At 32.2% G+C, this 16,413-nt stretch overlaps 2 protein-coding genes across 2 annotated transcripts in view; one reads left to right on the top strand and one right to left on the bottom strand.

The window, feature by feature from the left end:
- LOC122636765 (transcription factor AP-2-epsilon) overlaps positions 1-9,598 on the bottom strand; it is a 162,605-nt gene extending 153,007 nt beyond the window's left edge. Inside the window, exon 1 of the mRNA XM_043828389.1 lies at positions 9,554-9,598. The gene's annotated coding sequence lies outside the window, so the exon portion shown is untranslated. The remainder of the gene's footprint in view (positions 1-9,553) is intronic.
- A 4,129-nt stretch (positions 9,599-13,727) lies between these two features.
- Positions 13,728-15,110, top strand: LOC122636973 (chymotrypsin-2-like). Its single transcript, XM_043828723.1, has 5 exons — positions 13,728-13,886; positions 14,040-14,187; positions 14,311-14,560; positions 14,636-14,773; positions 14,880-15,110. Exons 1-5 carry the CDS (start codon positions 13,829-13,831, stop codon positions 15,018-15,020), a joined length of 735 nt encoding a protein of 244 aa, XP_043684658.1. The 5' UTR covers positions 13,728-13,828; the 3' UTR covers positions 15,021-15,110.
- Positions 15,111-16,413: the final 1,303 nt, after the last annotated feature.

The raw sequence follows: 16,413 nt of genomic DNA, 5'->3' as shown, positions 1-16,413 counted from the left end.
CTCTCTCTCTCTCTCTCTCTCTCTCTCTCGCTCGCTCGCTCGCTCGCTCGCTCTTTCTCTCTCTCTCAATAATATATTCAAAATACTTCAACCCAATAACTCGTACTGATTTGAACCATTCATCCTCGACCTGACGGATGCTGAAGGAATTTTACTTTCTTCACTCGCTACCTGTTGTCTAATAGTTCGAAAATACTAATTTGCACCGTGCAGAAAGGTGGATTGATCTGTATTAGGTTGAAAATTTGATAGGTCAACATCAAAGTATAAAAGGTTGAAGATATAAACTCATAAATGATCTAAAAAAGACAAAATTTAATTTTTACATATCTTATAACAGATATTTGAAGAAAAGCTACAAAATTTAGAAATTTACTTATCTCTCAAGGAAAAAATTGTGATTTTAAAGTACACTTATTTTCATTGTTTTCTCTAATGCATTGATTCAAATACGCGATGTTTATTTATTAGTTTCGGACAAATACTAAATTTACTTCGCGGAATTTGTACAGTCTATATGACTGCTAACGATGCAAGCAAACACTGATTTTATAAATATTTTGTGCGCAATAAACTAATCTGTATACCTAAGAAAGTTCGTTAATTTCTAGAATGAATAAAAATCTAATTTGTCAAACAAACACTGACTCTATTTTGTGATTCTTACAAATAATCCAAAAAATTCATTTAAAAAATACAAAATTTTACTTGGATCTTTATAGATTCTCGCACAAGTTATCGATTCTAGGATGCAGATCTTACATGCGCTTAGGGTTAAAATTTAATTTAATCTTAAAATTTATTAACTATAGCTATATGACAAAAACTGTAAGACAAAGAAAAAAACTGTAAAACAAGAGATATCACAAATTTCACAAAGTATATTTCTTGAAGTCATTTTTAAAGGCAACAAATAACCTTCAAGGATGGAAGGGTCATCAATAATTATAATATAATTAATACTATTGTTATATACTATTTATAAAATAATGAATAATATTATATTTTAAGAGAGAAACTATATGATTAAGTATTATAAACTATAATTATTGAAAGATAAACATTTAGTTTTATACTGTAGTTCATTAGCTATATATCATTAAAAATTAATCATTAAAAACATAGCCAAAAGAATAAATAGTTAAAATAATAACTACATTGAAACCAGCAAACTACATTAGTTATTTTCTAAAAAATAAATAAATTTCTATAATTAATTATTTGTGTGTTTATGTATGCGTGTAGGTATTAACAATATTTATAGAATACTTAATTAGTTCTATCTATGACGAGAATTCTATAAACAGACCCATATCAAAGAAATGTATTCAGTGCATCGAAAACGATGGCTGTCATTTCCGACACTTCTTATAACAGGTAAATCATATTATTTTTTATATTTCAAATAAAATAAAATAACTTGCATTTTCGGTTAAGTGATTATGCTTAACTTGGTATATTAATAGTACACTATTAGATACATATTTAGCTATTTTAAAAAGAAATCTCAATCGATGAGTTTATCCAAAAGTACCACATTAGAAAGAATGTCCCTTGATTTTGACCAGCACAACGCTTAACTGTTTTCATTTATGTCCTCATGCGAAGACAAATTTCCTAAAAGATAATCAGAAATACACAATCAAGAATTTTTTCACACAATTCTAACAATTTATAAAATACTGAATGAAGTCTGAAAATATTATATATGGTTATTATATATATATATATATATATATATATATATATATATATATATTACGTGTGTGAACGCGAAAAAGTATCTATATCATAAATACGTAATACCAGTATATTGCCAATCCCCAAGTGGAAAGATCACCAATAAAATGAGACAGAAGAATTTACTTTATCCGTCATGTGCAAGCTGTTGTACAACAACGGTTTAACTATGAAACGGAATTATACAATCATTGTAAACGTACGAATAAAAGACAACATACAAATAAAATCATAAATTGCACTCACTCACAAATATTTTTCTATGATCAATTAATATATTAAATAAAAAAACTGTCTCGAAGATAATTTGTTAATAATAAGTTAATAATAGTAAAGTAATTTAATAAAAATAGGTACGTAATATTCACAAAATATAAAATTAAAAATAAAAATTGTATTTCTTTATAAGAATGTATACAGACATTAACTATAGATATAACAAAAAAAAATTAGGAAATTATAAAATATAATTAATATTTTAGTGATAAAATGCATACAAAATGTATTACAAAAATAACAATAAATTTTATAACAATAGTCAATAATAATTATTAAGAATCTATAAAAATTATTGATTATTAAATACGTGATACATCATCGTTTTAGCTTAATTTACAAACATTCGGCGGTCAGTCAAATCCTTTAGAAAATTAAAATTAATTAGACATTATTGTCATTTATTGGAAAAAATGTACTAAATAATAAAATGTTCTTTATTTTTTTTCAGTTACACAGATAGTACAATTTAAATATTTTCATAAAAAAACTATATCTAATAAATTTCAATAAGAGAATAGAAAAGTTGTCTCAAATTTTTAAAAATATATTATATTAATACATTTCTTACTGCTTTAACCTACAAATAATGTGTTTCTAAATAATATAATAGTACAATACAATAATCTCGAACAGAAATCTCGAAAATTCGAGAAAAAAGAATATTCCTCTATGTTCCTCTTCCATTCTCTCTAGAGAACGCCAAGAATATCAATTTTTTATCTTCACGAATATGCCCTGATTAGCGAACACTATCCCGTGAAAATACGAGAAATTCTTTTGTCCCTTTACTAGCATCTAAAAAGCCAATGTAATGTCTATGTGAAATGTCAAGCAGTTAAACGGTCTGTGTCATGGCCGACTAGAAAATACATAATTTTTCGATCTATAATATTATTCAAAAGTATATAAACTTTATAAAACAAAAATGTGATATACAAACGTATAAATCATCAAAATGAATGATCTATTAATCCAAACCATCAAAATATGTAAGTCATTTCAATGCGATATATATGAAAATAAGATCCTAAAATATGAAGAAAAAGACGATAGTACTGTTAAATATTTTGTAAACACGATGCTTTTTTTTTTGCTATAATGTACGAACAATCTCCGTTTTTGATAGCGTATTCTGCTATCAATCAATACACCAGGAAATAATCTCACGTATCAACGTGATTTTCTAAAACATGATCCAGCTGTAAACATAACGTCATTTGAACCTTCGAAAAAGTTGATGGTCCTTGCCATGTATAATGTAATGTGCCATGGATAAGTATATTTTGAAAATATTTTTCTTCGTGACCTTAAAAAAATGAAAAAGATACAAAAATACAAATCATTGATAATAAATATTTTATTATACTATTATGAAAATAAATGTTCAAAGTACGAAATCTATAAAAACAAAATCTTATAAAATGATGAAAATGTTAATTTGTTATATGAACAGAATTTATTATTAACTTATTTTTCTATTATATCAATTTCTTTAATAATTTTGTTTATAAATAAAATAACGTTTTATGTCATATTTAAAATCTATATAAAAGAATATAATAAAAAGTATATCATCTAATTATGATATACTTCGGATATATTTAACAGATTTTGGAGATAAAGAGCAAATAGACGGATAAATACATACACACACACACACAATGCTACATCGCCCTAAACTGATTAAATTCACATTTTTGATTCTTCAGTGATATGCTATAATTTTATCAAGACTTAAGAAACTTTCCTACATACCTTTGCAATCGACAATTGTTTGCTACAAATAAAGCAAAATATTATAAAATAATAATATTTTTCGCAATTTTGTTTTGTATTAAAATCTTTAATTATTCCCGTATACAATTAGAAAAAAAAATAATCGGAAAGGATTGTTCGATTTCCTTTCCCGATAATTCATCGAACGCTTGCGCAAACGTTGTAAAGTAAGTTTCGGTAATCCGCTTGGCTTGGACGAAGGATCGAACTTGTAGTGTACAGAGATAGTTACTTCAACGTCTGAAGCGCAAGATAAACGGATATCAGAGTCCGAGGATCGGCGGAGCGTCTCAAATTCGCGTCGTTTCCATCAAACATGTATAGATAGGAAAGGTACATATATATTGGAGAGATGTATATATAAAGAGAGAGAGTTGATATCACGCGCGCGAACGCCAACGAAATCGCAGTAGTTTTCGCGCGAAATGTAATTTAGGTTTGAAATATCTGTTACCGGCACCATTAACAACTACACGAGTCGCGCATAGCTTTGTCCATTCAAGCGAATGGCGCCCACGAAATGTCTGAGGCACTATGGCCTCCGAACTTCGGTAATCACACGGTCCGGTGCACCGCAAAGCAAATCTACGCGCCGTAATCTCCACTTCGCGGAAGGCGGTTATTTGATAAACTGAAACAATGAATTAAGAGAGAAAGAGAAAGAGGGAGGAGAATATCCTTTCTTACTTTCCTAAGTTTTACTTACCGAGACTCGCGAAACGATGAGAAATCTTTACCATGTTATTATATACATGTACACATTGTATTATATACATATATACATTGTATACACACGCACGCACGCACACGATATAACATATATACATATAATATATAACACATGTATATAAGACATTCTATAATTATAATAATCTTAAAAAATCTCTCTTAAAAGATAGATCGTTTAATATTTTAATGAAAGTTTAAAAGAAATTATTTATCAAAATTCTTCTATAAAATATCAATTAGAATTCTATAATTTTAATAAGACAGAAAAAATAACGCTATTCTTTTAAACAAATCTAGATGGGAAAAAAGCGAGAACTCCCAGAAGACGTCAAGATCGTCGCAACCACAATCAGTCAGGGTGTCCACCTCGCTTACAGTGCTCATACGTCCTATGAGAAACCCCTTTTCTTTTTTCCTCGTGGTTGGATTATGGGACCGAGGAGTATAATCGATTAACAATTCGGACTTAATCCGAACGACTTAAGTATTTCGAAACCACGCTCATAGAATGTCTCTCTCTCTCTCTCTCTCTCTCTTTTCATATCTAATCAAAATTTAAATTATACAAATATTATTTAAACTCTGTAGTGAATAATCCGAAGACTTAATACTTCAAAAACTTGTGATATAAATTAAATATCTATAGATTATTATCAATTTCTTTTTTCTCTCTAATTATTAAATAAAGCGACAGAACGGAATATTCGGTAAACAATTGGAACGGTAAAACGTGTTCTCCTCCCAATTTTAACGAACGACTCCCATCAATGCCGATATCATCGAGACTGACATCGTCTGATATTGACACACGGCACGGAGAATAACATGCGCGTCATGCATGTTATTCAAAATATCATGACGGTAGAACGGCTTCTGCCTCTACTGGCTGCCGTTGTTGTTACGGTTGTTGCGACAGCAGAAACGTTCGGGCCGGCTTTGAGCTTTATACCTGTTCTCTTGCGGTATGTTACAACGCTGAATTATATCCCTCGACCACTGTCGTGCAACAACAACAAAGCGGTCAGTTTCGTTTACCCACTACTATGCTTCGTCTGTGGCCATATCACTCGGCACTCACCCTCGGCCAGCCCTTTGGAGAAGCTTAAAAAAAAAAGAGGACGAAACTGTCGCGAGTGAACACGAGCGTTTGTAAACGAAGCGGTCTCGTTGACGAAAGCAACATTTCAATGGTAGAACGATTTGTTAAAAGCTAGCTCAGTAGTTCGCCTTTTATACGTAGAATGTAAATTCACGATCGTGAATATGGCTGGAGAGGAATGTTTCGGTACCGTGCGTGCGCGAGTGCGGAGGTCCTAATTCGAGAAAGTGAGAGAGAGAGAGAGAGAGAGAGAGAGAGAGAGAGAGAGAGAGAGAGAGAGAGAGAGAAGAAAATAAGAAAGGTCAAAAAAAGCCGTTAAATGTGGCGGATACTACTAAGGCCGGAGATTTAACGCCACATTTCAGCGAAATTCTAGACTCGACTGTTCCACCCTCACTGCTAACAACATATAAACGGTATAAACTTATATATAAAGATAACCTAGTATTTTATACGAAAGATCTATGGAGTCTAGGCAATAACGTTTAGCGATAATTCTAGGGTACTTTGACCGAACTCCTCCAGGCCAAGACGGATGACTTATGTATGCTTATCGGAGTTATTTCGACTCTCGTAGCACTCGAGTAATAATCAATCGAAGACGTAATTGGCGACATCAATTCTTCATTTGATGCTAATCAACCGAGTTTTTCCAAATAGATAGCTCGATAAACGATTCATTATCAAAAGCAACCGTTCCATGGCTCGGAGCTAAAAACCTCGTTGCTTGGCTTTTTATTGTTTTAATCCAAAATCCTCTTTTTGTTACTATGTACCTGGCGCAAAAGGGTCTCGTACTCGCAATAAAGGTAATTGCAATTTAATCCCAGCATCTCTGGTCCGAGGGTACAAAGTAAGGCGAAGGAAGACAATCTCTCACATACAGAGAGTCTGATCAGACCTGCGTACTGTGCACAGAAAGGAAAAGACCAAGCAAGAGGGAAAGAGATCGAGAGAGAGAGAGAGAGAGAGAGAGAGAGAGAGAGAGAGAGAGAGAGAAAGCCGGAATCCCCTGCCTCCTGGCGCAATTCTGCTAGATGACAAGGCGGGGTTAGAGGACAGGTGCTACTGACGCCTTTGATCTCTTCCACGTTACACGCTCCCAAGTATCGCACACAAAAAAGGGGAATTATCAAAATGTTCTGTCTGCTGGGTTGCGTCTGGGTCATTTCCTAAACTAATGTTGTGATCGATAGCTGCTTGGCTATCCTCAATATCAGTCCTTCCGTAGATTTGCTTTCCATTTCGAATTTTATTATATTTTATTAACATAGATACTTTCCTGGAACAAAAATATGCAAACTTTATAAATAGACCTGTTTACTTAATATCTACATTCATGTCTGTAAGTCTGCACACATGTATAGATACATATGAAAAGAAATACTTAGATAAAATAAAAACATCTACACGAAAAATGTAACGTATTATATTGCTTTACTTTGTGCTCCAAGATCTCCTCTATCGACTCGATATAATTCCTAATAGAGTTAATGGACAGGCACTTCCCAATCGCAGGTACGAAACGACCTCCCTTTACTTTCTATCTTTATTTATCTCGATGCTAATCAGCACATGTCGTTCCCGTGACTGGCGGACAAAAACCGAGCAGTGAGATTCCCAATGGGCTTAGAAGCTGTTGACGACAAATCGAGGGTTAAAATACTATCGGTAAATAGCGACGTCGATACGAAGGGTGAATCGTCTATCAGATGGCACGAGGGATTATAACCCTAATTTTGGCTATCCGCATGACACTGCACTTTAAACGGAACGTGAACCATCGAGTCTGTCTCCGTACGATGGGACAATTATCAATTCGAGTTTCGAAGAGGGATGTTAGAGTATCATGGGTTTAGAGAAAAGGAATCTAAAAGTAATTAGAATAATCATCGAATGATAAAAAATAAAACAATTGTATATAATTATTATATAAAATAATTGTAATAAAAAATAATAGTATTGACAAAAGATAGAATAATATACATTCGATGATAACAGAAATCGTTTTCGAAATAACGCTATTATTAATCACGAATTTGAAACATTAGGAAAGGTCCAAGACGCGATCATTACACAAACCTTTGTTGGAAGGATCCCAAAAAGAGAGAAATCGCACGTTTCCGTCCAAGAATGCCTTCTCTTCGAGGTCCGATCATCACTCACTCGATAATACTTGTGATTTTCATTAATTCAACACATAATAACACGCTTTCAATTAGATCAACTCACTGTAAGCGTCGGTGCGTTTTCTCTCTGTCCCTCTCTCTCTCTCCCTCTCCCCCCTTCTCATACTCTCTCTCTCTCTCTCTCTCTCTCTCTCTCTCTCTCTCTCTCTCTCTCTCTCGTACGTAAAGCGGTCAGTCATTCCTATCGCGGTCGAAAGTCCTTTCATAAATCATTTCGCACGGACACGCTCTTGAAAAGACTCTTCCGCGCGTACTCTCGAAACGAACTCGAAGAATTAAAGGAGACGAAGAAAAAGATTATTGCGGTCTTCAATATCTACGAAAAATCCTGCTTATAGTTCGAAGAAATATACAAACGTGGGAGAAAAAATAATTTCTTCTTTTTCGATAATCCGAATCTCGGAATCGCTCTTGCGTACCTATTCTCGCTGCATACCTCATAGCCCAGAAGATAATTATAGTTTCTCCATCAAAGCAAGAATTTCCGAGATTTTTGTGTGCTGAATATCTGCGTGCTTTTCTTGGTGAACAACAGAGGAAGGGAGGGAGAGAGAGAAAGAGTAAAAGAGAGGAAGAAAGAAGGAGAATTCAGAGGAACAACAGAGGAAGGGAGGGAGAAGAGAGTCGAAATTGTGGGTGGTTGTCGGCGTTAAGAGCGAGAAACAAGCACGAAGTGAGAGAGAAAGAAAGGAAGGAGGTGGACTCGAGGTTTACCCAAAGTAAAGGGTTCGTCGAAAGAGAGGAGAGATTAGCGGACCGCTCTCGAGACTTTCGTGTTTCTCGGGATACCTCCGAGAACCCGTAGATCATGATAATTGTGAGAACAATTCATCAGGTAAACTTCACGCTAAGCGATCCTCGATTCGTTGGCATAGCGCCAACCTATGTCGACCACATTAATCACGATCTATGTATTTTCGAGAAAATTTGCCGACTATATAGCTAATTCACGATATACGTCTTATATTTCGAAAATGTTATACAGCCTGAAATGAAATTATAGGAGTTATTCATTCAAATATACTTTTTCATTTAAAAATAATATAGATGACAAATCAATGATTTCTCACAATGTTTTGAAAACAAATAAAATCGTATGAATTTTATTTATCAATATATTTGGAATCTAGATACGTTTAGTAATCAATACTTTAAGTTTTTATTAGAATATATATTTGATAAGATCATGGAAAGAAATAGTGCAGTTCTATTTACTGAAATATTTTCTCAAAACAAAAGCTTGATGAATTTGATTTCTTCCATTTTCCTTCGAATCTACTGCTGTTGTCAACATTGCATCTCTTTGTTCTTTAAAAAACTAAGAAAAAAAAACTTTTGAGAAGAATGCTCGAGGACATCGCACTGTGGGTCGTGGGAGAGTTACGCGTTCGAGAAACGTAAGCTGCCGATTTGGACACTCTAAGTGTAACCCTAAAACTTCGAGAGGCATCGAATGGAAGAATGTATAATTACGGGGCATAAAAGTAAAGCATCGGGCCCGCTCAACGCAAAGCTTGAACTCGTGCTGAGTTTTGCCGTTGCTCGGCGCACCCACGACTCGGCATCCAGGAAGATTCCCATCGATTTCTTAAGAAAGAGAAAGAGAGAAAGAGAGTCTTTCGACCTAAATAGAGAACCGTTCGGTAATTTTTTCAAGAATAATTATCATTCGATGCGTTAAAAAAGAAATATCTCCCTTGTCATGGAAAAATTTGATGCGCGACAAACCAAAAAACTTTACGTCTCTCTCTCTCTCTCTCTCTCTTTCTCTCTCTCTCTCTCTCTCTATTTCTCTCTTTTCGTTTTAAAAAATCATAACATTCGAAACAAGCAACAGTGGAGAAAAAATCGCTATTTTTATGAGTCACGTTCGCAACTTCTCTTGGTCTCGATTCTTTTTTTCTATGAAACCTCGATCTGCTTGAACTTTCTCATGATTTCACGCAATACATGAAACGAAAATTATTTTCATGTCCTTCCTGCGATCTCTAATTTCATAAGATGATTTCTCAAATCCTAGAAAAGTCGACATACTTGATTGAGCATTATTATTATTACGTTGGAATCACCATCTGTCGTATTAAGACACTAATTCGGTTATGCCTGTCGCATATCAAATCGTTCCGACCATGGCTCATTTTTAGCAACGAGGTAATGCGATTTGTGTATGTGAAAAGACGAAAGATAACGAGAGAGCAAAACGAGAGATAGAAAGATAGAAAAGGCAAGTAAAATGAAGGATAGAAAGAGAAAGGGTATATGTCTGGTGGGATAATACCGATGCTGAAGAGTCTATTCCCCTGTGTGATAGAACAAATGATATGCATATGTAAATACATGGTGACCGTGCATAACTAATCGGATTTAAATCCTTAAAAAATACAGCTAATCGCGAAAGCTTGTGAGAATCTTTCCCAGCAAAGAGTTTCATTGATCTAACGATACTATATTCACGTATTCGTATAGCAAACCAACGTAATTCATAGTCACAGGTAAATCGTTCTAATTTCGTCGATGAAAGCACGCAAAGCGATCGCGTACGTCGATCGGAAGCACGTACTTAATTAGAAGCGCACGCATCGTTTCGTGCTCACGATATTGTTATGACCTAATTAATATCTGTGTTCTCATCCGTATTACGTTACCGTAAAGTTTCGGCTTTAAACGAATTTCGTAGATATATACACTGTCTATGTCTATTCGCGCTTATCGATAACGAATCGTTGGTGGTTGCTGAAATAAATCGAGCGTGTACGTTACGTTTGATTTAACGCAATAGTTTCCAAGATATTTAAATACCTTTTGCAATATGTTAAATGAAAAGTTTTAAAATCGACGCTGAGAATGATATAAATACATACATACATACATACATACATACATACGTGCGTGCGTGCGTGCGTGCGTGCGTGCGTGCGTGCGTGCGTGCGTGCGTGCGTGCGTGCGTGCGTGCGTGTGTGTGTGTGTGTGTGTGTGTGTGTGTATGTGTGTTTATATATGTTCTTTTCTTAAGAGAATCCTCATCGTTTGCCGTCCGTATTTGCCTCGTATTCATGTAAGCAAACAATGGAAATGTACGGCATGAATTCTCATTCGCGATAGATACGAAAGAATACGGTAGAATATGCTTGAATATAGTAGAATATGTCGTGGCACGTCGGAGAATAATCCAAACGCATCCGATTCTATCTCACGACCGGTTAGTAAGGCTTCCATCGATGCGTCGGAGAGCAGGATGATCCTGTTAACAGGATCAAGACTTACACTAGTCGAAGGGTTCTTGTTATTCGTGATTGCTTCCTCTTCTAATCCTCGGGGAATCTTGATCTCCTCACACATACGTCAGCCAGACGCGATGCTCCTATAACTTCAAGTCGTTTATTTATGAAATAATCAACGAAATAAACTATTTCTCATCTCGAATTTCTCTTTTTTTCTATATATTGCCCCTCCTCCAAGAAAATTGCGAACGATTGGCGATTTGTTTCATACTCGTGTACGGATATGATATGTCCATGAGAAACATTTAATTAAAATTGCCATGCATGAGACGTAAAATAATTAATGACAAATGTTCTCTCTGAAGAGTATACTTTAGATATCGAAATTAATATTTCATAGTATTTATATTATACATTTGAAGTATAGCAATATAACTTTAATGAGCTTTTAATGACTCCGCATGCTAATATTGATAACTGAGTACTAATCACGAACAAAATAATGCTTTATAACATGACATATTCCAATTTGTTTTTCATTCATAATATATAAGAAAAAGTTTGGTTATTTGTGTCTCTTAGCTCGAGCGTTCTTGTACCGTCGACTTAATGACTTGTAAACATTCTGTCTCAGTTTGTTTCATTCATAGCAAAGTTTTTGCTAGGCACGTTATACGAGAATAAGGCCAGACACTTTCAGGAAGTCGGGAAAAATGAACATAAAGGAGAATAGAGCTTTGGTAGAAACTCTCTTATCAACTTCCATGTTCGTCTTCGCAAATCATTGATAAATGAAAGATAAAGGAAAGAATATACATAACTGCTTATTATCCATGAGGAGTTATACATATTCGCTGCATATGCATATACGCTATATACATTAGAAGATTAATGAATTAAATTACTTTTCTTAAATTTAAATAAAGATTGTTGCTCTTTTCTATGATCAAAATTTTTTTTTATTTGAATAATAAAGCAAGAAAAACGAATATTGTGCCATCTAGTGATCAATAAAATGAAGAATGATTCGTATTTTATATTCCAATCATCAAAACTGAAAAAATTATTGATCAAACAAATTATATTTTGCTGTTTCCTTTAACTATTGTAACTTTAACTTTATATATTATATATATATATATATATATATATATATATATATATTCAAGGAATTAGAATATTAATATAATTGCTTATGTGCAATTAAATTTGATGAAATGAGTACTTGAAATAAGATAAGAAAACTTCCTTTTGTTTCACAAGGACAACTTATTTATACACTTATTTTCATTAATTTTCTATAATATTAATATCTACTAACTAATTATATCAAACACCAAATAAGAAATAGGAAATAAATAAAAACTTATTCAGATAAGTAGAAACCTAAATTAACAAAAGTGGATCCTTCGTTGTATCGTCCGTTTAATAAATTTCAACAAGATCTATTAAGTATAACTCGCGATTGACTGATCTTACATATTAAGTACAATATTTATATTTATAAAAAATCTCATTAATATCAGACAAAAAGATCACATCGCTTTTATATGAAAACAAAAAATAATTAATTTATCTGTCGCATATCGACAAATCATTCCGATATAAAAACTCAATTGTCTATAGATAAAATCTTAGTGATAAAAATAAGAAAGCGTAGTATCAATCATAGGTACGATCATATAAATTACTAATTGTGCTTTTCCTTTTTTTCTAATTATTAATAATAAAAAATAAACCGACCTTAACTTCTTAAAAGATATTCATAGACATTAATCATGAAGAAAAAGCACGATCTTGCCTTTTAAATGAGAACTACATTGATAACGAACAATACATGAAAAATATTAAATAAATAATGATAAAAAATTATGAAATATTTTTGAAACTTTAATTCATTACTCACAATACTAATAACTGAAATAGTAACCTTATTATTAAAAATCACCTACATTCAACGACAAGATATAATGATAACAGTCATGATTTTAATTAATTTTATCTTACTACGTTAGAGAGTTGATATCTAACTCAATATCTTGATTTTTCATGAAATGAACAAATCCATCTTCGAGAAAGATGGACATTAATATGATTAACAAAAATCGTAACGTATAAGCTTTTCAGTATTGTTTACCAGAAAAGCAAATCCAATTTAAATTATCAAATGCAAATCTATGTAAAGATTGCATTGTTTAAAATAAATATAAATTTTTTATTTTACAATTTTTTTACAATATTTTTATTATACGATATTAAAGATGAAATATTTCAAAATCGAAATCACATTACAAAAGAATGTCAGCAATATAAATTGAAAATTAAAATAATGTGAAATATAAATAAAATGAGAATTAAAATAACATTATAGAATTAAGATATAGATACTAATTTATTTTATATCAATAAAATAAAATTATAACACCTATTTAATTAATTGGTTCATAAATCCTCTTTCATGCAAAAGTAAATCAAGTCTTTTGATTGATATCATTGTTATCATAATCTTTATTCATGTGATAAAAATTATCGATCCAACGTGTAAATACTTGTCGATCAATTGATATATTTAATACTTTTTATCTCTGGAATCCCTCAAGGATGGGCCAACTTCCGTACTTTCCACATCCAACGTCATTGTACCCATTATCGCATAGCTACTTGTCGATATAATTAATCTCAAAAAATCTGAACTGATTTCAGAACAGATTAATTAAATTTATATCCCGTCGCAATGGCTACTCGAAAAACGTGTATATATACTGAAAAAAACACTGACGATCATCAATAATCGCATGACCATGCAGGCTTTCACTACCTTGTTAATTCTTTTTCTGGCAACCGCCGCTTACGGTAAGTACAATAAGTAAGTGTATTTATTATTGCTTTTTTACATAAAATTTTATACATAAAATGCCTTTAAAATAAAAAAAAAAAAGAAAAACGTTTTTATGAAGCAACAACTATTCTCATTTGTAATGTAATTTATATATAATTTTTTATAAGGCGTACCAACTGGTCGTGTCGTCGGTGGTACTGACGCACCAGTGGGAAAATACCCATACCAAGTGTCATTGAGAGCTCCCAGACATTTCTGTGGAGGTTCCATCATAAGCAAACGTTACGTTCTTACTGCGGCTCACTGTCTTGTTGGGTACGTTTATTTAACTTGTTCAAATCATCTAATAGTGCAGTGAAAACATAAATTGTACAAAAAATATAAATAATGACTCTGTGTCAATAGTAATTTACAATATTATTACTTTTACTTTTATAGAAAATCGGTAGAGCGAGTTACTGTCCACGCAGGTAGCGTACATTTAGATCAGGAAGAAGCAGTTTACACGGCAGAGGAATTGATTGTCAATAAGAACTACAACCCTTTTAAATTTACCAATGATATTGGTCTGATACGCGTCTCGGAAGACATTACATTCACTCGGTTGGTGCAACCAGTAAAATTGCCAGTCAGTAACACCATTAAAGCTGGAGATGCAGTTGTTTTGACCGGCTGGGGAAGAATTTACGTGAGTAATCGATGAGATAATAATTTCTTACTTTCATTTTATCAAGAGACGATTTAATTTCTTTTTCCATTATAGCTGAATGGACCTATCCCTAACAATCTCCAACAAATTACCTTGGCCATTGTAAACCAACAAACTTGCAAAGCCAAACACTGGGGATTGACCAACACTCACATTTGTACTTTTACCAAACGCGGTGAAGGAGCTTGCCATGTAAATATAACGTTTAGATCGATATTTCAATTTCATAACACCACGCCATTATTCTCTTTCGAAAGTAATGAAAGATAAAAATTATCGATTTATTTTATCTTTACAGGGAGACTCCGGTGGTCCACTTGTAGCCAATGGTGTCCAAATTGGTATCGTATCTTACGGACACCCATGTGCCCTTGGATCCCCAGATGTCTTCACCAGAGTGTATTCTTTCCTTAATTGGATTCGGGACAACCAATTATAAATGAACAATGTTCTAATTATATTTTGTTACTGTTAAATAAAATGACGACTTATGACAATTCATAAGAAATAAAGTCTTGTTTCAATTTAATCCTTATCTCCGCATTCATTCCATCTAAATTTATTACTTTGATTTAATATCTTTGTAATAATAATATTATTGTAATTAAATATTATTTGTATAATAAATCAATGAAATAGAATGATGTAATTTAATCATCTTAATAAACATTTAAAAGAACTACGATTTTTATTGTTTTGAACTTGAACATTTCTAAACGTAACTAACATTTCTAAAGGTAATTTTTAATTTTCGATGATGGATCGAAATCAACAAAAGCTGTCCATATAATCTATGATCAATATGTTATTTTATATCAAACAGACTTACAATGATATCTATAAAACACTGTTCAATGAGAAGGTAGAGGAAATACGGAATTTACGAAAATAACATCTAAAAATATATATTATAAATAATAATATCTGTGTTCTCTTCTTATTCGATGTAAAAATATATTCAAGTTGTCATACTTATTAGTTTCGAAGAAGTCAACTTGTAAAATTTGAAACGCTTCACCTATATTGCTATATTTTAAAAATTCGCTACTGTATATATGTGCACACGCGCGCGCGTACATATATTTTTTTCATCATTACCTACTAATAATCAAAATACACACGTATCATTATTATTTATTAAATCAAACAAACATTATCCTATGAAAAATGATGATCATTATTATTATTATTAAATAATTATTAGTTATTAGTAAATAGAAAATGTTAATTGATATTAATACAAAGCGAACATTTGTTAATACATTCAATACATTATTTTCTTATACCTGTTGATCTTTTGTTTATTGTAACTGCTTAAAATACTTCTTTATTGAATAATTACCAAAAATTCTGAAAACATCTATTTATATTTTTCATATTTTTGTATTTATAATAAAAGGCACAGATTTATTAAGTATTATGAAGAACTACATAAAGATACAAGATACAAGCTGAAAAGCCGAATCTTGATGGTTTTTCCAAATAAATACGAAGTATGTAGTATCAACGATACGTTAAGTCTACCGCAAACAAGTGATTAAGTGATCAGTGAATTAGAAAGACCTATCAGAATATTTTTCGATAGCCAATCTAATATTTTTTATCTTAAGAGACACTTAACTCTTGCATTAAAAATTTCCCATTTCAAGTTTCAAGTATAAAAGTATTGCACGCTGTATTTTATCGATCGATCAATAGATCGAACACCGATATACTCTTATTTATTAAATTCATTAAATCGGTTTAATTACGTTTATATGTTTACATATATATTATATTACATATTTTGTTAATGATAATTATTTTCAATAAAACTATATAAGTAATAATTT

This window comes from Vespula pensylvanica, chromosome 1 (genome assembly GCF_014466175.1).
Source record: "Vespula pensylvanica isolate Volc-1 chromosome 1, ASM1446617v1, whole genome shotgun sequence".
NCBI classification, from domain to species: domain Eukaryota; kingdom Metazoa; phylum Arthropoda; class Insecta; order Hymenoptera; family Vespidae; genus Vespula; species Vespula pensylvanica.
Note: the sequence above shows the minus strand (reverse complement) of the source record. Positions and strands in the feature narration are given on the sequence as shown.